The 23,505-nt window shown below is 46.5% G+C and overlaps 1 protein-coding gene across 1 annotated transcript in view; it reads right to left on the bottom strand.

Moving 5' to 3' along the window:
- KIFAP3 (kinesin associated protein 3) overlaps window positions 1-23,505 on the bottom strand; it is a 101,217-nt gene that overhangs the window by 20,370 nt on the left and 57,342 nt on the right. The window contains 7 exon segments of the mRNA XM_055121488.1: window positions 6,244-6,343; window positions 9,684-9,873; window positions 13,939-14,024; window positions 16,923-17,021; window positions 18,444-18,569; window positions 20,471-20,636; window positions 21,616-21,728. Coding sequence (XP_054977463.1) covers window positions 6,244-6,343; window positions 9,684-9,873; window positions 13,939-14,024; window positions 16,923-17,021; window positions 18,444-18,569; window positions 20,471-20,636; window positions 21,616-21,728 — 880 coding nt within the window.

The raw sequence follows: 23,505 nt of genomic DNA, 5'->3' as shown, positions 1-23,505 counted from the left end.
TATATATATATATATATATATATATATATATATACATACTAAGAAAATGATTCAGCGTGGATTTTAAAAGTACAACACCAAAGCATGTTGATTGAGTTAATGATTGGGGAAAAGAAAAAACACTATGAACAGTTTGGGTGTCTCGGATTCGCTGCTTATAACTGGCAGGAAAGTCAAAGATGAAACAGTCTCAGGAAGGAGAGCCGAGGCCAGACGGGGAAGGGCAGGAGGCTCAGGTGGGTCACCTCTGGCCCCACCTCGGGCCTCAGGGAAACGGCCAGGAAACGGCCTCTCCCTTGTGCCAGCCCCAAAGAACAAGTCCAGCCTTCTCAAGGACGTTTTTCCAAGCCCCGAGTAAAACCTTCGCGGTATGGGCGATTTTATTCCAGTTCATGAAAACTGGATTCCTAGAAAAGAAAAAAAATTGACCATTTTGACGGCGACACAAGCTGATTTGTCAAAGCTGGAAGCAGCTTGAAAATACTCCACAGGAGGTTGTTAGTCTTGAAAAAGTACAGTAATAATAATAATAATAATAATAATAATAATAATACCCGCACGGCAGAGCCTGACAAGCTCCCCGTGGTGTATTTGATATGCCAAAAACAGTAACAATAAGTCTCACAATGAGAGACGTTACTGGTGCCTGCTCCAGCAAATAGATGAGCAACGGGATGACAGTGACAGTGAATAATAACAATAATAATAATAATAACAATAAAAGAGAGAGGCCCAAATATGGTACAGACACATAGGGTCTTTAAGGGGTGTGTGTGGGGGGGAAAACGGGTCTTGCTTCTATTATTTTTTATTTTTGTATTATTTATTTCATTTCATTGTATTTTGCTTGTTATTTTTAATTACTTGGCTTTCCAACACCAGCGTGGGTAATGAGCACTGTCAGTCACTGCCACTAACCTCTGGGCATTTCAGCATCTGCCAAGAGTCTCATCCCGTTGATGACAACCGCCCAAACCCAGTTTCCCATTCCGATGCGCTCAAACACACAGTTCCCCCAGAAGAGACCAGACAGACTGACGTTGGCTTGTTGGCTGCTGTTTCCAATTAAATGGCCTTGCTGGGCACCCCCCCCCCCCCACACACACACACAAACACCCCAGGCAGGGCCCTGGATATTAAGGCGGCACACACAGACACACACACACACACACACACACACACCCCACACACACACACACACACACACAGGCCCCTGGATACTAAGGCGGCTTCCCTGACTCGGGTTTTGAGACCGAAATACCAAACTGAACTGGTTAAGCAGTTCCCTAGCTCTTGGTTTCATTTGCCCCAGCTCCATGGATCCAGTGTTCTAGGAATTAACAGTCATTTTAGGAAGTGGGTTTTGCTTTTTTTTTTTTTTTGTTCTTTCTGTCCCCTCCCTGAACAACTGGCTGAAATAGCAACGCTCTTTCTGTCGGTGACACTCGCCATCGAAGCGGCGGTCCTGCAGGAAGCTAGAATCCTGCCCCTGCCCCCTGCCACTATAAAATGGCAAAGAAATGGGCAGGACAAGACTGATGCTTGGAGATGCCCTGACCCCGCTACCCTGCATTCAGGTGACCCCTTGGCTCACCACAGCACACAAATCATGCCCGTTTCACCCACAACGGCTTGCTCAGTCACCAGGCAGATGGTACAAAACTGGGGAAAAAGTCACTAAGTTATCTGGGCCATTTCCCTGATTTAAAACAGGAAGCTTTCCCCCGCCCCAAACGGTTAACGTTTCCTTTCCTTAAAAGGACCCCCCATTCACCCACCCCCAACCCCATATTCAAAATTCAGCCAAGGTATTATTCTTTCAGAGTTAGCCCTCACTGCCAGGTTGTTCATGAAATTTCTTCTCATATTCACAGTGAAAATGAAAAAAAAAATGCAGGTCTGACACCTTTAAAGAATATTTTGGTTCAAGTCAATTTAAAAGGAAAAAAAACTTCAAAAAGCTGTATTTTAAGTCAAAGGAGTCGGATGAAACAGACTTTTTAATTTACCTGTGGATATCCGAGGACTTAATTTGAAAATCTCACGTCCAGGCACTGAAGAGTGAAAATTCACATGCCCATATATGTAAATAATTACGGAGCAATGTAAAAACCTCTTGGCAGTCCCAGAATTAGAAACTAAGCCAGAGTTAAGGTCCAGGGTTTGTGATAATCAAGAAGAGCACAGACATCTTATTAAAAAAAGAGAGTCTGCTCCACTGGAAACAATGGAATAAAAGAAAAAATAATTCCGGAGCAGTTCAGTAAAATACGACGAGCAAAAGAACAAATCAAAAGCTTTGGGCCATTCTGCATACGTCTTTGCATAGCTACTGATTCAATTCCGAGTTTTTTCATTTGATCTATTACCTACCAAAACCACCTCCCTGCTTCAAACTAAGGAAACTCACTATAAATTATTTCTTCTGGGGGGGGGGGGGAAAGGCAAGTGATACAGTTAAATGATTTAAGGCCTGAAAAATCACCAAAGACAAGGAATGGAGACTGGGATTTCTCAGGGGACGTTTGTTTAAAAGGGCAAAGTAGTCTCAAATCGAAACGATTATCAATAAATAAATACATCATCTGAGAAAGCCTTCTGTTGCTACAGTCAGTTTTATTAACTAATCCCTTAAGCCAATATTACTGTGATGTGTCTTTTATGCTACAAAAGAGAAGCTACTTAAACAGTATAAAGACATTCACGGAATAAAATTCAGATGACGTTTTTCTGATCTCTAATGAGATTATGAGCAAGCCTAAGTAATAAAATCCTAAAGTCTTGGATAAAGTGACTAACTTAGTGACCCTCCTATACTAGGTTACAAAATGATCATTTTTCAAAACCATTTTTCAAAACTTCGGGTTTTGCTGAACTCGCTTATTGAACCCCGCAGGTTCAATTTAGTAACAACTTTTTTTTTGCTCTTAAAAATCACGGAATTCTATTTACAAACGAGAGCGAGACCTTTCTCAGAGTAAGTCGAGCGCGATTTTCTGGGGATTACGGCTGGCTCTTAGCTGAGGCAAAATAATCGTGGTTCAAGGCCAAGTTTCAGTGGCCGAAGCGTCAATCCTGTGGATACCGCTGGAAGAAATCTTGCCTAGAAACCTCCGGATTCCATAACCAAATCATTTCCCCCTTTTCTAATTACGTTTTAGAAAACATTTGGACAGTGAACTGTCACGGGGCAGTTCCAGTGATTAAACAGCGCCTCTATTTAAGTAATTATCGCTAATATAGTCAAAAACATCAGAAGCAGCCTAGACTCATATGTTCCGTGGGACTAAAACATGTTTAACTTCTTGAATAAGGCAAGGAATTTCTTTCTGTGACAATCCAGTAGAGCAGCAAAATCGTGGCTAAAGTTTGTTTTTTTTTCCCCTAAAAATCTATTTCTATTCGAGTTTGGAAAATAGAATTTTTCTGTCTATTTCTAAACTGTAAAGTTCGCCGCAGAAAATGAGGTTCCACATTTCACAGAATGCTGTGTCTGCCTCCCACGCTCCTTTTGTTTCCTTTCTGGGTCACACCTGGCAATGCTCAGGGCTGACTCCTGGCTCTGCACTCAGGAATCACTCCTGGCGGTGCCCGTGGGGTGGGGGGGTGTGGAGCCTCGGAGATGCTGGGAATCGAACCCAGGTCAGCCTTGAGGGCATGTATTGTGTATTACAGTTAGGAATTTCTACGTTGAGAGATTTGGGGGCTTTTACAAGCATGGTTTGGCATGTTACATACCTAAACATACAAGGCAAATGCACACGTGAGCACGGGGGATGCAGAAACAAAGATATTTCTCCACGCGGGGAAAACACAAAACATTAAAGGATGCGGCACTTTCTTCCACATTAGGCGTTCGAAGCTTTGCAGAAATACAGATCCTGGGTCCTATTTTTTTTTTTTTTTTGGCTTTTTGGGTCACACCTGGTGATGCACAGGGGTTACTCCTGGCTCTGCACTCAGGAATTACTCCTGGTGGTGCTCAGGAGACCATATGGGATGCTGGGAATCGAACCCAGGTCGGCCGAGTGCAAGGCAAACGCCCTCCCCGCTGTGCTATCGCTCCAGCCCAAGATGAATATATTTTTTAAAAGAATGTATCGGATATAAGGAATGGCTGCGACGCCTATTAAAATGGAATTAGAATAGCTTAATATATGTGACAATAAAGACATTATTGCCACAGTTGTGTTTTCCCCCTCTTTTATTTTTGGGCAGTTCTCAGGGCTTATTCTTGACTCTGTGCTCCAGAATCACTCCTGGTGGGGCTTGAGGGACCATATGGGGCAACAGGGACTGAACTAGAGTAAGCTGCATGCAAGGCAAATGCCCTCCCCACTATACTATTGCTTTGGTCCCTGCATCATTGCTTTAAAAGATGGTAACCACATCCTCCCAACCAGCACTGTAGCACTGTCGTCCCATTGTTCATCAATTTGCCTGAGCAGGCACCAGTAACGTCTCCATTGTGAGACTTATCGTTACTGTTTTTTTTTTTCTTTTTGGGTCACACCTGGCGATGCACAGGGGTTACTCCTGGCTCTGCACTCAGGAATTACTCCTGGTGGTGCTTAGGAGATCCTATGGGATGCTGGGAATCGAACCCATGTCGGCCTTGTGCAAGGCAAACGCCCTCCCTGCTGTGCTATCCCTCCAGCCCCAATTGTCATTACTGTTTTTGGCATATCAAATACGCCATATAGAGCTTGCCAGGAAAATACTTATGTTAACGAAAAGTAGAATTTCAGAAAAGGAAGTTAAGTCACCATGTAAAGAAAAAATAGAGGCAATTATAAGACTGCATATATTCTTAAAATTTGCCCTGTGAAATTTCAACAGTCAGCCTAAATCTAACATCTCTAGGAATAACCTGAAAGGGGAAAATTGTTTATACTCTCTGGCACAATTTAAAAAAAATTTACAGCACCTATAATTGGGCACCTTATTATAATTATAGAACAATACTAACCTGTCATATTTTCCTTCGTTCAATATTTCATTTAGATACCATCATTATTTTTTTATTATTTACAAAAGCATCACCTTTTGTAAATAATGATGCTTAAATGCTCATTAAAAATGTTATGTCTTCGGGGCTGGAGTGATAGCACAGCGGGTAGGGCGTTTGCCTTGCACGAGGCCGACCCAGGTTCAAATCCCAGCATCCCATATGGTCCCCTGAGCACCGCCAGGGGTGATTCCTGAGTGCAAGAGCCAGGAGTGACCCCTGTGCATTGCTGGGTGTGACCCAAAAAGCAAAAAAAAAAAAAAAATGTTATGTCTTGTATTCTCACTTTATACGTTATCTTTTACTGATTTTGGAAAGCAAGGAAGAAGAAATTTGGCCTCAACCTTGGCAGAAAAGCCATTTTCTTTTTTTTTTTTCCGCTTTCTGGGTCACACCTGGCGATGCACAGGGGTTACTCCTGGCTCTGCGCTCAGGAATTATCCCTGGCAGTGCTAGGGGACCATATGGGATGCTGGGAATCGAACCCGGGTCGGCCGCGTGCAAGGCAAACGCCCTACCCGCTGTGCTATCTCTCCAGCCCCAGAAAAGCCATTTTCAGAGACAACATTTCCAAGGGAATGCAAAACAGATTTCCATTTCTTCTTCTTCTTCTTTTTTTTTTTTTGGCTTTTTGGGTCACACCCGGCGATGCTCAGGGATTACTCCTGGCTCTGTACTCACGAATCACTCTTGGTGGTGCTTGGGGGACCCTATGAGATGGGGGACCCTATGGGATGGGGGGACCCTATGGGATGCTGGGGATCAAACCCGGGTTGGCCGCGTGCAAGGCAAACACCCTCCCCACTGTGCTATCACTCCAGCCCCAGATTTTCACGTCTTTGCAAAGAAAATGTGACTTCATAAGTTCATTTGAAATCAAACAAGCATGTTCTTAAAAATACTGAAGATTCCCCACACCCCCCTGCCCCAACCCCAGCACTTGAATGAGAACTAAAGAGACGGGAGAAGTGGAGTGAAGAGAAAGTTTTAGCTTTTCTCAAACACGGAAGATACTGGTTTTTTTTGTTTGTTTTGATTTTTTTTGGGGGGGGGCTTTTGGGGTCACCCCCAGTGATCTTAGGCTCTGTGCTCAGGAATCACACCTGGTGTTGTTCAGCCATTGGGGTGCTGGGGATCGAACCCGGGTTGGTTGTGTCCAACCAAGGCCAGCACCCTCCCTGCTGTGCTATGACTCTGGCCCCCAGGGAGAAGCTTCTGGAAAAGACCGCACATACCTGCCGGGAAAGGGGTGCTGGCCGACACCGTCTCCATTCTGGAGGTGATAGTCATTGAAGAAATCTGGACTGACGGCCCCTTCGGAGGCGATGAGTCCATCTAGACACGAGGGAGTAAAGACGGGAGAGACACACTTTCAGGGCAGGGAATGCCATCAGGAGCACCCCAGAGAAAAAGACAGCGCACATATTTATTGGTGGAGAAGGAGTTAGGGCTGCACACTCCCTTGGAGAGTCTGGACCGCGACCCACCCGTGGCACGTTTATTGAGCATCTACTACGTGCAGGTTCTATTCTAGTGCAGAGATGAAGAGTTGAAGGATGTCTATATGAGCAATGTTTTATACTATACTTTAAATGCCAAGCCTTAAAACACACACACACACACACACACACACACACACACAGAGGTACCAGAGAGAGAGTGCTGTGGGGAAGGGCCTTGCCTTGAGCAGGGCCAAGTAGGTTTGATTCCCAGCATCTCACTAGGTCCCAAGTATCCCCCAGAGAGACCCATAAGCTCAAGGCCTGGAGTAAGCACTGGGCATCATCGTGTGTGGCCCCAAAATCGAACACAAATACCTACCAGCTAAAATAATCCATAAACTGAAAATATCTAGATGATTTGATATGAGCTACATGTTTATTTAGTTAGTGATTTATTTTGGACTGGAGCGATAGCACAGCAGGTAGGGCGTTTGCCTTGCATTCGACCAACCCGGGTTCGATTCCTCTGTTCCTCTCGGAGAGCCCAGCAAGCTACCGAGAGGATCCCACCCGCACGGCAGAGCCTGGCAAGCTCCCCATGGCATATTCGATATGCCAAAGACAGTAACAACTAAGTCTCACAATGGAGACGTTACTGGTGCCCGCTCGAGTGAATTGATGAACAATGGGATGACAGTGCTACAGTGCAGTTATTTATTTGGTCTTTGGGCCATACCTGGCGATGCTCAGGGCTGACTTCTGGCTCTGCACTCAGAAATCACTCCTGGCGGTGCTCAGGGGACCCTATGGGGTGCCGGGGATCGAACCCGGGTCGGCTGTGTGCAAGGCAAAGGCTCTACCCGCTGTGCTATCACTCCAGCCTCGAGAGCTACAAATTCAAACTCAAAACAACGTGATCTTCTTTTAAGTGTCTCCCATATCATCAGGCTGTGGGAACAAATATTTACAGTAATATTTTATCCCACAAATCTTGCATTTATTCTATTTTCTATCTGTCGTGGCTATTTCTAAATTTTGAAATGTAAAAACCCAATAGAATTTTATATTTAAGTGTTATACTTTAAGTATGAAATATGTGGGGAAACGTTTATGGTTTTAATGTTAAGAAGTCAACTTAGAGGACTTAATTCTAGAAGTACGGTAGAGCTCTTCAGAAATCTGTTCTGGAAACTCTAATTGTATTAAAACAATAAAACTGAATATGGAGGCAGATTAGAAGTTTTATTTGGTTATGGAGATCGGTAATTGATTCACACTGAGCAAATAGTCTCAATCTTCAAAGCAAGAAATCTGAGTCTAAGAAATTCTGATTTCTATTTATAAGGAAACTCTAATGTACATTTTACATCATGAGTTTTATTTCACAAATATCAGAAAATGCACGGGACAGCTGCTTGCTATTACTAAACTAAGCAATGTTGGCTGCTTGTGATTAATAAGCCGCCCCTTCTGGGTTGGAACCCAAACCAGTAGTTTCAACTACTGTCACGTTCGGTTGGGAAGAAATCTATTTAACTTTCAAAGCAAAGGATCACTTTTCGAGGATTCAAGAATCTAAATAAAATGGAAGACATGTAATTTTAATGGGTAAAATGCATAATAAACAAGTATAAAAACATCTGAATGAATGCAACCTAGGGTAAAAAGGAGATGCCATCCATTCTGATATAATTACTGGAATGCTTTTCCCCCACCTGCTACCGATCTCCTATTTTTTTTTTCTTTTTGGGTCTCACCCGGCAATGCACAGGTGTTAGTCCTGGCTCTGCACTCAGGAATTACCCCTGGCAGTGCTCAGGGGATCCTATGGGATGCTGGGATTCGAACCCGGGTCGGCCTCGTGCAAGGCAAACGCCCTACCTGCTGTGCTATCGCTCCAGCCCTAACCAATCTCCTATTTTAAGATATATCTAATACATATATATAAAACATCCTGTAATATCCCTGACCACCTGCTACAAATCTTAAGCGGTTTTTTTCTTCCTCTCATCAATTAAGTGACTTCAAGGAAGCACCATTAATATTGGCAATAGTATAATATTGCCAGAATATAGAAAACCTGACTTTTTCCAGAAAAAGACAATCGCTCACGAATCAGCATTAGTAGGTAAGATTTACCAAACATCAAATGGGAAAACACAGCAAGGGTTTGGAAGGAGGGCTGGAGTGATAGCACATCGAGGAGGGTGTTTGCCTTGCACAAGGCCGACCCGGGTTTGATTCCCAGCATCCCATAGGGTCCCCAGAGCACCGCCAGGAATAATTCCTGAGTGCAGAGCCAGGAGGAACCACTGGTCACACTCTGTGCATTGCTGGGTGTGACCCAAAAAGCAAAAAAAAAAAAAAAAGAGTTTGGAAAGAAAATGCCATTTCTACCCAATTTCTTTCTACCAGAGTCTTCCTAACTGAATAGACACCAAAGGGCCATATGTTAGTGAGTTATGGTCAAAAAACTTAGAGAAAAGTTAATATATTTTCCAGTAGAATTAAAAAAATTCTCAAAGATGTCTAACTTATATTCTATAAAGGAATCAAGTTCTGAGAAGTGATTCATCTTCCAGAGAAGGGCCTTTTACAGGGCGATGAGATCAAAGACTGGGGGGAAAGCGAGTCACTAAGACTGCTTAGTGTGTCATGATGGGCACTGGGCGTTCTATCAGAGTGTGTGACGTGGCACCGGGCATTCTATCAGAGTGTGACGTGGGCACTGGGCATTCTATTGGAGTGTGTGACGTGGCCCTGGGCATTCTATCAGTGTGTGACGTGGCCGCTGGGCGTTCTATCAGAGTGTGTGACGTGGCACTGGGTGTTCTATCAGAGTGTGTGACGTGGCACTTGGTGTTATATCAGAGTGTGTGACGTGGCACCAGGCGGTCTATCAGTGTGTGACGTGGCACTGGGCATTCTATCGGAGTGTGTGACGTGGCACTGGGTGTTCTATCAGAGAGTGTGATGTGGCCTTCGGTGTTCTATCACAGTGTGTAATGTGGGCACTGGGCGTTCTATCAGAGTGTGTGACGTGGCACTGGGCATTCTATCAGAGAGTGTGCCGTGGCACTGGGCGTTCTATCAGTGTGTGTGACGTGGCACTGGGCTTTCTATCAGAGATTGTGACGTGGCCCTGGGTGCTGTCAGAGCATCATCTGTGTACCCAAGGCAGCGTTTATGAGGCCACCAGCCCAGCACCCCCAGGGACAGCGCCGCCGGCTCACCTGAGCTGTAGAAGAGGTCCGGCCTCTCGAGAATGTCCCCCTCGTGGATGTAGGGCTCGATGCGGTCGTCGCCGTACAGGTACTGTTCATTCTCGTCCATCTGGCGGGACTCCACCATCTCCAGCCACTGCGAGTTGTGCCAGCGGAACTTCTCGCTCTGGATCTTCTTGGCCCACTCCTCGTCGTACTCCTAGGGCGAGCAAGCAGCCCCGGTCAGCGCGTTCGCGTCGGGAAGCAGTTCCCGGGCCCGGGGACACGGCCTGTGGGCCACGGCGCCTTTCCACGGGGATAAAGGCACCGTGAGAGCGTTTGCTGCAGCCACTGGGATGGTTTACTGGGATGGGAAACTCAAGAGCAGAATGGAACTGAATGGAACTGAATTTTGTTTCAGCTGCAGGAGTATAAGGATAAGCCTGACATTTTAGAAACATCATCATCATCATCATCACTGTCGTCGTCATCATCATCATCATCATCATCATCATCACCGTCATCATCATCATCATTATCGTCATCATCATTGTCATCATCATCATCATCATCATCACTGTCATCATCATCATCATCGTCATCATCATCGTCATCATCATCATCATCATCATAACTGTCATCATCATCATCACCGTCATCATCATCATCACCGTCATCATCATCATCATCATCGTCGTTGTCATCATCATCATCATCATCGTCATCATCATCATCATCATCATCATCATCGTCATCATCACTGTCATCATCATCATCATCATCATGATGCCGTTGCCATTTAGAAACGCAATTAGAATTATTATTCTTGTTATCGTGTGAAATATTTTACATTCCAATAGGAAGTTTCCACATTATCAATCTTAGTGTCAGCTGTCAGACCGGATATTCTGTCTCATATGTCGATGAAACTATTTGAAGTTCCTCTCCAACTGAGGTTGGTATGAGTAGAATATATGTATGTATATATTTATGTATATATATATATACCTTTTTTAGCTTTTTGGGTCATACCTGGCAATGCTCAGGGGTTACTCCTGACTCTGCACTCAGGAATTACTCCTGGCAGTGCTTGGGGGACCTATGGGATGCTGGGGATCGAACCTGGGTCAGTCGTGTGCAAGGCAAATGCCCTCCCTGCTGTGCTATCACTCCAGCCCCTAGAAGATATATTCTGGCACGGTTAAGCTAATGACAATTTTGCCACCAAATTATTAGTCTTACCTTCTTTCTAATAATTATCAACTGATATTCCTATTACCTGCTATTTTCACTGTATATCACTGTCACTGTCATCCCGTTGCTCATCGATTTGCTCGAGTGGGCACCAGTAACGTCTCCACTGTGAGACTTGTTGTGACTGTTTTTGGCATATTGAATACACCGCAGGGAGCTTGCCAGGCTCTCTGGGAGGGGCAGAGAAATCGAACTCAGGTCGGCCGAGTGTAAGGCAAACACCTTACCCACTGTGCTATCGCTCCACCCACCTGCTATTTTAATATTATTTAATATTAAGTTGTCAGAAGAACCCAGGTGTGTGGGACCTGGGGCTGAGACCTCCAAGCCTGCTCGGATTGGAACTGGGCCTCTTCTGCCCAGATTCCCCATCTTCCAGTAGCTAGGCGGTCCCTTCACACCCAGGGACTGCCCCTGGTGCCGTGTAATCCCACAAACAGCCAACATCCAGAGACTATGAAACCAAGCTCCTGGAACATCTTATAGCCTAGTTCTCCCTCTGGGAGAACCTGGCAAGCTACTGAGAGTTTCCTGCCCACATGGGAGAGCCTTGCAAGCTTCCCATGGCGTATTCATATGCCAAAACCAGTAACAATGATGGGCCTCATTCCCCTGACCCTGAAAGAGCCTCCAATGTGGCATCGTTGGGAAGGACGAGTAAAGAGAGGCTGCTAAAATCTCAGGGCTAGGAGAAATGGAGATGCTACTGAGACCGCTCGAAAAATTCAATGATCAACGGGATGATGATGATGATGATTAAGTTGTCAAACAGATATCATGAACTTTAAAATTCAATTATCAAAACAGCTATCATAAACTTGATCACATTTCACTTAGAAATATCACAAACATATTCATTTGACTGTTAGAATTTCAGTATTTAAATCTCTGAAGAACCTTAGCTACAACAGTAAAACAGTGTAACAGCAAAACCCAAATTCAGACACTATATAATCGAAAGAACTGAAATTTTAAAAAAAATCACGCCATAAATCTAGGTAGACTGTCCTACTAACCGGGATAACTTTGGCAGGTACTTCAAGAGCTAAATAGTGACTCTAAAATTAGACTCTCTTGGGGCTGGAGCAATAGCACAGCGGGGAGGGCATTTGCCCTGCACGGAACCGACCCGAGTTTGATTCCCAGCATCCCTTAGAGTCCCCTGAGCACTGCCAGGGGTGATTCCTGAGTGCAGAGCCAGGAGGAACCCCTGTGCATCACTGGGTGTGATCCAAAAAGCAAAAAATAAAAAAATAAAAAATAAAATAAAATAAACTTAGACTGTCAGGCTGAAGTGATAGCACAACGGGGAGGGCGTTTGCCTTGCACGCGGCCAACTCGGGTTCAATTCCCAGCATGCCATAGGGTCCCCCGAGCACTGCCAGGAGTAATTCCTGAGTGCAGAGCCAGGAGTGACCAATGAGCATCGCTGGGTGTGACCTTCCCCCCCAAAAAAGCCAAAACCAAAAAACGGGCATTTGAGACTCGGGTTCGCCTTGTATTGAAGGGAACCATGCTTTTATTTTTTAATTTCCTTCCCTGTTTTCGGCTTGACTTTATGACCTAAACACTCAGTTCCTGCACACGTCCAGAGGCTCCTGAGAGCTTGATTTCCTCGGGAATGCACCACCTCCGACAAACCCCCCTCTTTTTTTTGAAGTGCTCATTCGGTTCTGTTTATTGCTCAACCCCCAAAACACAGTGCAGCCTGGCCCGGCCCCAGGCCTGTTCGATATCAGGGCGGCTGTCCCGGGCCCGTCGCACCTTGGGGCCGACGGGTGCAGGGCGGGAGCAGAGAGCCGTGTTCTAGGCCCCTAATGGAAAGCAGACTTCCCGTGCGCCTTTAATGTGGCAGCCGTCTAATTGAGGCTGCATGATGGTTTATTTAACACAGTGCTTCATCTTAAACGTACGCAGGGCTGCTGTCGTTTAGCTGCTCATTAAAAGGCCCAGGTAGTAGCAGCTAGAAAGACGTCTGGGAGAGCGGGGGCGGACGGTCACCTTGCACGCATTCCCAGAGGCTGGCCAGGTACGCCCCCACCCCACCCCCTGGCTCCAAGGCACCCCCTCCCCCGCCCACAGCTTCCCTTTTGGTCTTGACGTTGGTTTCCGACCAAATCTCCAAGTACAACGAGCCCTAAGCTCCCATTGAAAGCCTTCGGGAGATGCATGCGTGCAATCCCATTTCTGTTACCTTCAGGGAGACCCCAGAGTATAAGATAATCACTGGAGCACTGCAGGGAAGGCGTTTGCCTTGCATGCAGCTGACCCGGGTTTGATCCCCGGCATCCCATAGGGTCCCCCCGAGCACCACCAGGAGTGATTCCTGAGTGCAGAGCCAGGAATAACCCCTGAGCATCACTGGGTGTGACCCAAAAAAGAAAAAAAGAAAAAAAAACCCCCCCAAAAAAACAAAAACAAAAAGACTAAACCACAAAATTGAGTGCGCTGAGTTCTGGCAGAAACTGTCAAATCTCTTGCTTCTTACATAGTAATGTCTCTAAAACACCCATGTGAGATGGCACGGAGATTAGGCCTAAAACTAATCTATCTATCTATCTATCTATCTATCTATCTATCTATCTATCTATCTATCTATCTATCTATCTATCTATATTTGCTTCTTGGGTCACACCCGGCGATACACAGGGGTTACTCCTGGCTCTGCACTCAGGAATCACTCCTGGCTGTGCTCAGGGACCCTATGGGATGCTGGGAATCAAACCTGGGTCGGCCGTGTGCAAGGCAAACACCCTACCTGCTGTGCTATGGCTCCAGCCCCAAAACTAATCTATATTAAAGTATAGAGGAAGTCTCTTCAAAAAGATTAAATTTAAAATCTCTGGCCCAAAGCCAGAGTTCTTACTAAATGTTTAAAAAGTGAATTAAGTATCAATATATTCTTTCTCTGAGCTGTCGAAGACACAAATGTTTAACATTGGCTGCTTAGTTAGAATAGATATCCATTATCTTTTTGTCCCTCTGTCCCAAACACACTGTGCTGGACTTTGATGAGAAAAAAATCACTCACCGCGATAATGTCTAATGTGTTGTCACAGACCTTCCGGATTTCATTGTTTTTATCATGCATCAGGTCTATGAGGTAAGCTGGAGCCTCTGAAGGAAAATCGTTAAAGGAACCAACTGCAGATGACATCGAGGGCATTTGTTCGTTTTAGAAAATTCCACATTTCTCTCCATTCAGACGCTAAGTGGAAGTTAGACTCAGTTTCACAAGAGAACCACTAAGATAAGGTGACAAGAGGGTTGAGTGTTTTCTGTCTAAAATAGAAGGGTAACGGGGATTTAAAAAAAAAAAGGGTGTGTGTGTTTGTGGAAACTAGGATAAAAATAATAAATAAAATAAAATAAAATAGGGCTGGAGCGATAGCACAGTGGGTAAGGAGTTTGCCTTAAACGCGATTGACCCGGGTTCGATTCCCAGCATCCCATATGGTCCCCCAAGCACCGCCAGGAGTAATTCCTGAGTGCATGAGCCAGGAGTGACCCCTGTGCATCGCCGGGTGTGACCCAAAAAAGCATAAATAAATAAATTAATTAATTAAATAAAAATGAATAAAAATAGCTACGAAAGGGACTGCAGCTACTAGATAGTACAGTGGGTAAGGCGTTTGCCTTGCATGTGGCCAACCCAGGTTCGATTCTCAGCATCCCATAGGACCCCCTGAGCACTGCCAGGAGTGATTCCTGAGTGTAGAGCCAGGAGGAACCCATGTGCATTGCCGGATGTGACCCAAAAAGAAAAAAAAAGCTACTAAATCTCAAAAATTACAAGGTTATATTTTATAAAACATAACTATAACTGAAGAGGAAGCTTGAGATATATATATATGTGTGTGTATGTATACATATATATATGACTAGAGCGATAGCACAGCGGGTAGGGCATTTTCTTGCATGCGGCCAACGTGGGTTCAATTCCTCCATCCCTCTCAGAGAGCCCAGCAAGCTACTGAGAGTATCTCACCTGCACGAGAGCCTGGCAAGCTCCCCGTGGCTTATTCGATATGCCAAACACAGTAACAAGTCTCACCATGGAGACATTACTGGCGCCCACTCGAGCAAATCATGAGCAATGGGAGGACAGTGAGACAATGATACAAACATGTATATGTATATTATTGAGCTGTATTGCTATATAAATGAACATTCCAGCTCTTGCGAATGTTCAGAAAAATTAATTTCACCCTTAAAAATCTCACATGTGGGGCTGGAGTGATAGCACAGCAGGTAGGGCGTTTGACTTGCACACGGCCAATCCAGGTTCGATTCCCAGCATCCCATATGGTCCCCCAAGCACCGCCAGGAGTAATACCTGGGTGCAGAGCCAGGAGTAACCCCTGTGCATCACTGGGTGTGACCCAAAAAAGCAAGCAAGAAAAAAAAATTTCACATGTGAAGGACAAACATGAAATACAGAATTTACAAGCTAACATTTTTCAGAGAGATAAGGGATTTTTTAAATTAAAAGCATAGGTTTAGAAAACTCAAAGAAATAAAATAATTCAGCAGCGCAAAACGACACCCTTTCAGATACATAAAAACAAAATTTAGAGGGGCCAGAGTTAGTACATGTGGCGTGAGGTGGACTCTCGTTTGGCCACTGGTACCACAGAGGATTCCAAGGGCTATCTCGGAGTGGGGGTGGGGTAGGTCACTCTGGGCACAAGTAGCTTCATACAGTGCCCAGGAGTACCCCCAGAGTACTACCAGGTGTGCCCCCCCCAACCTAAATCAAAACCAAATCAAATCTGCCGAAACACAGAGGGAAACAAAGGCAGATAAAAATCTGGCAAGGACAGGGCTGGAGTGATAGCACAGCGGAGAGGGCGTTTGCCTTGCACGCGGCTGATCCGGGTTCAATTCCCAGCATCCCATAGGGTCCCCCGAGCACCGCCAGGGGTAATTCCTGAGTGCAGAGCCAGGAGTAACCCCTGAGCATCGCTGGGTGTGACCCAAAAAGCTAAAAAAAAAAAAAAAAATCTGGCAAGGACAGTTGAGGCAGCAGAACAGGAGGATGTTGGCTGCGCATGCGGGGTCCGGGCTGGATTCCCAGCATCCTTTACGGTCCCCCGCACTTGCCCAGAGTGATACCTGAGCACCGCTGGGTGTATCTCCCTCCACCCCCGCCCAAAAAGAGAATTTCTTTTTTTTTTGGGGGGGTGGCGGGTTTGGGTCACACCCAGCGATGTACAGATGTACAGGGCTGACTCCTGGCTCTGCACTCAGGAATTACTCCTGGTGGTGCTTGGGGGACCCTATGGGATGCTGGGAATCGAACCCAGGTCGGCCGCGTGCAAGGCAAACACCCTCCCCGCTGTGCTATCGCTCCAACCCCCGAAAAGAATTTCTGATATAGAAGTTTGAGAAGCGCTTATGAATCACAGCCTTGAAGGAGGAATAACACCATTCCCATCTGCTGTCTTTAGATTTCATTATATGAAATTTATAATTTTTTTTGGAGGGGGGTTTTGGGATCACACCCGGCGATGCTCAGGGGTTCCTCCTGGCTCTGCACTCAGGAATTACTCCTGGTGGTACTCTGGGGACTCTATGAGATGCTGGAGATCGAACCCAGGTTAGATGCATGCAAGGTAAACGCTCTATTCTCTGTAGTATCGCTCCAGCCCCAGAAACTTATAATTTACTATGTGCCAATTTCAGTTTACCTGGAAGAAGGAGAAGAAGGAGAAGGAGAAGGAGAAGGAGAAGGAGGAGAAGGAGAAGGAGAAGGAGAAGGAGGAGGAGGAGGAGGAGGAGGAGGAGAAGAAGGAGAAGGAGGAGGAGGAGAAGGAGAAGAAGGAGAAGGAGAAGGAGAAGAAGAAGGAGAAGAAGAAGAAGAAAAAACCTCAACTACCCTGTCCTATGAATTGAATTCAAAGCTTGGTGCTGTTCTAAATTTTAAAAATATTTTCAAGACAAGCAACCAAATGCCCTATCTCTTTGGAACGTGTGCAGTGATGTCCGCGTCTTTTGCACCCACGGAAAGGATACGAGTCTCCTTGATGATGACATCTCTCGTGGCTTGGTGGAAAACCATCTGGTAGAAGACGTAAATTATCTGGCACACAAATTCATCATCTTCTTGTTGAGCTGAAGGAAAACAGAAAACTTCAAATAAAAGAGGAATTTTGGGGGGTTCCAGTTTTTTTCTGTTCAAATTAAGTCCATTTCCTCTCGTGAGGTTGGTGCTGGAAGTCAGTCTAAAACCCAACGTGGAAGGACTTCGTGAGTCATGGTGCCTTGGTGCAATTTGAAAGAAGAGAATAGTACAATAGCCAGAATCTGGAAACAACCCAGGCGCCCGAGTACAGATGACTGGATAAAGAAATGATGGTACATCCACACAATGGAATACTATGCAGCCGTTAATAGGAATGAAGTTATGAAATCTGCTTATAAATGGGTGGACTTGGAGAGTATCATACTGAGTGAAATGAGTCAGAAGGAGAGGGAAATGTATAGAATGACTGCATTTATTTGTGGGATATTAATATATACATGCATATAGTATGAGATTATATATAATATGAAACTAATATCCAAGGCAAGGATTAAGAGAGTGTGTGTTTGTGTGTGTGGGGGGGCGTTGTAGGGAAGTTAGGATGGAGAAGGGATCAGCATGACAATGATAGTTGGAAATGATTATTTTGGACAGAAACTGGGTGTTGAAAGTAGGTAAAGATATATACCTGATAAGCTTTTGTAATCTGTATTACAGACCATAAGACCCAAAAGGAAAGAGAGAGAGAAAGAAGGGAGAGATAGAGAGACAGAGAGAGACACACATAGAGACAGAGAGAGACACACACAGAGAGACAGAGAGAGACAGAGACACACAGAGAGTGACAGAGACACACACAGAGAGACACACAGAGACAGAGAGAGACACAGAGAGACACAGAGAGACACAGAGAGAGAGAGTCATAGAGGCGGGAGGCAGGCAGGGGGCAGAGGGCAGGAGGGAACCTGGGGACACTGGTGTTGGGAAAAGTACACGGGTGAAGGGACAGGTGTTGGAACATTATATGACTGCAATCCAATCACAAACAGCTTTGTAAATGTGTTGATCATTGTGATTCAATTAAAAAAACTTTAAAAAAGTAAATAATTTAGTGTAGAAAAAAATAAAATACTTTGTGCGCAATGTTTAAAAATACTGGGCTGGAGCAATAGCCAGGAGTGCTCCGAGTGCAGAGCCAGGAGTCAGCCTCAAGCACTGCCAGGAGTGATCCCTGAGCACCACCAGGAGTGCTCCCTGAGTGCTGAGCCAGAAGTCAGCCCTGAGCACTGCCAGGAGTGATTCCTGAGTGCAGAGCCAGGAGTCAGCCCTGAGCACTGCCAGGAGTGATCCCTGATCACCGCCAGGACTGCTCCCTGAATGCAGAGCCAGGAGTGCTCCCCGATCCCCGCCAGGAGTGCTCCCTGAGTGCTGATCCTGGAGATGGCCCTGAGCCCCGCCGGGAGTGGCCCCCACGTCCCGCCCCGACCCCAACCCAGAGGCGCTGCTGTTACCGTTGAGCAGCTCGATGAGCGCGGGGATGATGCCAGACTTGGCCAGCAGGGCGGCGCAGGAGTCGTCCATGGACACGGTGCCGATCATGATCACCACCTCCAGAACCAGGTCATCCTCCGCGGCACCTGCACGGGAGACCCACAGCGTGTCCCCTGCCCCAACACGGCCGGCCCCAGGCTCTCGGCCCCAGGAGCCGCGCCAAGCGGTGGGGGCAGTTCTCAGGCCCCCATGACTGGGCTTGGGTACGGGGGTCTTGTCCCCACGTTTCCAGATTCACTCAAGACCACCTGTGTTGGGGGGCGGGGGCGGGCGGGCGGCAGAGAGGCGGGAGGAAGTCTCTGGAGAGATGAGGACGGAGGGTGTCGTCAGAGAGAGCAGGAGGCTCCCCCGGATGGCCCAGGGAACTTCGGGGGGAGACGGGTCATTTTAAGAGAAAGGAGGCCCAGCAGTGCCACTCCTGGGAGCCTACCCCAGGGGGCCCAAAGACACACAGCAGAGACGTCACCTGCACCCCTACGTTCACCATAGCCAGAGTCTGGAAACAACTTGAGTGCCTGAGAACAGACGCACGGAGAAAGGGACTATGGCACGTCTACACAGTGGAATACTACGCAGCCGTCAGGAAAAGGGAGGTCATGAAACTTGCCCATAAATAAATGGACTTGGAGAGAGGATCATGCTGAGTGAAATGAGCCCGAAAGAGAGAGAGAGAGAGACAGAGGCAGAATGAGTGCGTTCATTTGTGGCATATAAAGAAATACATAATAGAAGACTTTTCTAATATCCGTGGCCAGGGCAAACAGGGCTAGGAGCACTGGTCAATGGTTGGGATCAACCACACGTGTGGGGGGGCGGAGGGTGGGTAAGATAGAGAAGGGACCAGGATGACAATCATAGCTGGGAAGGGTCATACTGGGCAAGATCTGTGGGTTAAAAGTAGGTAAAGGGATATTCCTGATAACCTCTTAGTGTCAATATTCCAAACCACAGTGCCCAAAAGGAAGCGGGGAGAGAGAGAGAGAGAGAGAGAGAGAGAGGGAGGGAGATCAAGAGAGAGAGAGAGAGAAAGAGGAGGGAGGGAAGGAGAAAGAGGGAAGGAGAGAGAGAGAGGGAGAGAAAGAGGGAGGGAAAAAGAGGAAGGGAGGGAAGGAGAGAGAGGGAGGGAGAGAGGGATAGAAGGGGAGGGAGATAGAGAAGGGAGGGAAGGAGAGAGAGGGAGAGAAAGAGGGAGGGAGAGGAAGGGAGAGAGAGGGAGGGAGATAGAGAGAAGGGAGGGAGGGAAGGAGAGAGAGGGAGAGAGAGAGGGAGAGAAGGGGAGGGAGATAGAGAAGGGAGGGAGGGAAGGAGAGAGAGGGAGAGAGAGAAAGAGGGAGGGAGAGAAAGGAAGGGGGAGAGAGGGAGGGAGATAGATGGAGGGGGAGAGAGGGAGAGATGGAGGGAGAGATGGGGAGAGAGAGGGAGGGAGAGACAGGGAGAGAAGAGAAGAGAGACGGAGAGAGAGACAGAGAGAGATGGAGAGAGAGATGGGGGGAGAGAGAGAGGGAGAGAGACAGGAGATAGAGAGGGAGAGAGAGACGGGAGAGAGAGACAGAGATAGAGAGAGGGAGAGAGAGATGGAGAGAGATGGAGAGAGAGATGGGAGAGAGAGACAGATGGAGAGAGAGGGAGAGAGAGGAGGTACCTGGGGGGTGACGGGAGGGACCCTGGGGATACGGGTGCTGGGGAATGTGCCCTGGTGGAGGGACGGGTGTTGGAACACCATCTGACTGAAACCCGACCATGAACAGCTCTGTGAGGGTCAACCTCACAGCGATTCAAGAAAAACGTTAAAAAACACATCTGGAGAAAAGAGGCATGCAAGAACGCACAAGGGGACACAGCGACCGCCCTCCCAGGAGACCAGGAGAACAGATCCCTGGGGAGGTGGTCCTGGGGCCAGCAGGGCCCTAGCCAGCGGTTTCCCAGCCTTCTCCACACGAGAGGGCGGAGACTCGGTCACTACTCAGAGCGGGCCCCGGCCACACACCTGGTTTGAGCTTATCCTTCAGGTATGGGACCAGCTTGTACTCCTTCAGGACCAGCTCCCAGTCCAGGTCGGGGATGGTCAGGTTGGCCAGCGTCCCCAGACACTCGATCACAAACTCTTCCTCTTCGTCATTCGAGATCTGGGCGGCCAGGTCCCCAACATAGTCCTGGATGGGAAACCGGAACAAAAAAAAAAAAAGATTGCAGGATAGAAGCAGAAGAAGAATGTCTAGGGGAGAATGCACTGGTGCCCTTCTCTCGGGGCATAAAATGTGAGCATCAAGTGTGAGTTTCTTTACTGGAATGATGTGAGCTGTCACGGGGTCTTTGGTGAACTGTATTAAGGCCAGAAAAGGGGAATGAGGGTCTGGGGGTGGGGTGAGGTGGGGTGGGGAATCATGCCATTAAAAAAATAAAAACGGGCTGGAGCAATGGCACAGCGGGGAGGGCGTTTGCCTTGCATGCGGCCAACCTGGGTTCGATCCCCGGCATCCCATATGGTCCCCTGAGCACCGCCAGGAGTGATTTTTGAGTGCAGAGCCAGGAGTAACTCCTGAGCATCACCGGGTGTGACCCCCCCCCAAAAAAAAAAAACAACAAACCATTAAAAAATCTGGAGTTGAGATTTCCAGGAGGGAAGCTTATGAGTCACAGTTGATAACAGAAATGCCTCTGGGATGAGGGAAGTGTGTGGTTGAGCCACAGAGAGAATTCTATTTCTTTTGTTTGTTTTTGGGCCACACCTGGTGGTGCTCAGGGCTGACTCCTGGCTCTGTGCTCAGGGATCACTCTGGCGGGAATTAGGGAACCCTATGGGATGCCGGGGATCGAACCCATGGCTGTGAGGCAAATGTCACCCCTGCCATAATCTCTCTCTGGCCCCAATTCCCTCTCTCTCTCTTTTTTCTTTTTGGGTCACACTTGGCGATGCTCGGGATTACTCCCGGCTTTGCACTCACTCCTGGCGGTGCTCGGGGGACCCTATGGGATGCAGGAAATCGAACCCGGGTCGGCCTCGTGCCAGGCAAACGCCCTCTCCGCTGTGCTTTCACTCCAGCCCCTGAGAATTTTGTTTCTAAAGGGAGCAATTTAGAGCTTCAACTCTGAGGCTGTTTCCGCGGGCGGGAAACCAAGGTGTGTACTCACAATAAATAAATTTTTAGTGGGTCCATCGTGCTGGGAAACGTTCCTGATCATTTTCATCAGCAGCGGGTCCTTGAACTTCAGGGCTCTCTTCATGAGCATCCTGAGACCATTTCCTGATAGACAGACAGACAGAAAGATGGACAATCACCCCAGGAAGATTAAGGGGCGCTGACAATCCATGATGATTTTTTGTTGCGAGTTCTCCAAAGAATCTAAAGATTCACTCTGATAAAGGCATGTCTGCCTGGAATTCACACTCAGATCAAGACAGAATATTCCCTGTCATTCTAGAAAGCTCCGGTAGCCCCTTCCTGTTAATCCTATATGATGGCTGGAATTCGTTTTGCTCCTCAGTTTTTTTGTTTTTATTTTATTTTGCTTTTTGGGTCACACCTGATGATGTGAGTAGCCAGGGGTTCCTCCTGGCTCTTCACTCAGGAATCACCCCTGGCAGTGCTCAGGGGACCCTATGGGATGCTGGGAATCAAACCTGGGTCAGCTGCGTGCAAGGCAAACGCCCTACCCGCTACCTACTACTGCTCCAGCCCCTCCTCCTTTTTTTTTTAAATCTTTTTAAACAAAGATTTGCCTTGTCTGTCCTAAATTCTGCATAAATAGAATCACGTATATGTGCCCCTTTTGTATGTCTGAAATAGGTACCATTTATTGAAAAATTGTAAGTACCTTTTGTTCCAAAAATTATACTTTTCGGCATTTATCTTTAGAGTATAAATGTACAAATGTGTGCAGACTGAGAGAAAACTAGAGCAATATTGCTTGTTGCGCAAGAAAGAGCAACAAATTGAATATTGAAAATAGCAGACTGAATTATAAAAACTCCTTTAATGGATTATTATGCAGGTATTCGAATTAATACTTATAACGATATCTAATCACTGTAACAAGATTAAAATATTGTTGTCTTTAAAAGAACATGTCCTATCTAAGGCAAGAAGAATTTTGTTTTAATTAAAAATATTCAGGAGCATTGAACTAATATTTTCTCTCTCATCTCTGAATAGAAGTAAAGATTTATTTTTTTCCCTATCTGCTCATGTGTACATTTTTCTATCAAATAAGAAAAAAAAGCTACTAGGCAGACTCTGAAATATCAAAAAGCATAAGCCTATGCTTTTGCATTGAACTGCCTTACATTAGAACAGATAGCTTTGCAAATAAGCAGTGTATTTTCATCTAAAAAATGCTATTTATTCACTAATTTATTGGAGTCATTTCACGAAATTTAAAATTTTCAAGTTTCAATGAAAGCTAACTGTTCCTAGTTTACACACTATTATTTCGAGGTGTTTTTCTTTATGGGTAAGAAAACCCGAGTTTATCTGACCTTTAAGGATTACAGCTTGGTGGTGGAAAATGTACACTGGTGGAGGGATGGGTGTTCAATCACTGTATGATTGAAATTCAAGTCTTTTTTTTTAATTAGTGAATCATCTTGGGGTATCGTTACAGACTTACAAACTTCTGTGCTTGCGTTTCAGTCACACAATGATCGAGTGCCCATCCCCCCACCAGTGCCCATTCTCCACCACCAATGGTCCCAGTATCACCCCCACCACCCCCACCCCGTCCTCCCCCAACCCCACCCCACCTCTGTGGCAGGGCATTCCCTTTTGCTCTCTCTCTCTCCTTTTGTGTGTTGTGGTTTGCAGTAGAGGTATTGAGTGTCCATCATGTTCGGTCTATAGTCTACTCTCAGCCCGCATCTCCCATCCCGAGCGGGCCCTCCTAGCACCCTTTACTTGGTGGTCCCTTCTCTATCTGAGCTGCCTTTTCCCACAGCATGGGAGGCCGGCTTCTAAGCTGTGGAGCAATCCTCCTGGTCCTTATCTCTACTGTTCTTGGGTGTTAGTCTCCCATTTTGTTACTTTA

Source organism: Sorex araneus, chromosome X (genome assembly GCF_027595985.1).
Source record: "Sorex araneus isolate mSorAra2 chromosome X, mSorAra2.pri, whole genome shotgun sequence".
Classification (NCBI taxonomy): domain Eukaryota; kingdom Metazoa; phylum Chordata; class Mammalia; order Eulipotyphla; family Soricidae; genus Sorex; species Sorex araneus.
Note: the sequence above shows the minus strand (reverse complement) of the source record. Positions and strands in the feature narration are given on the sequence as shown.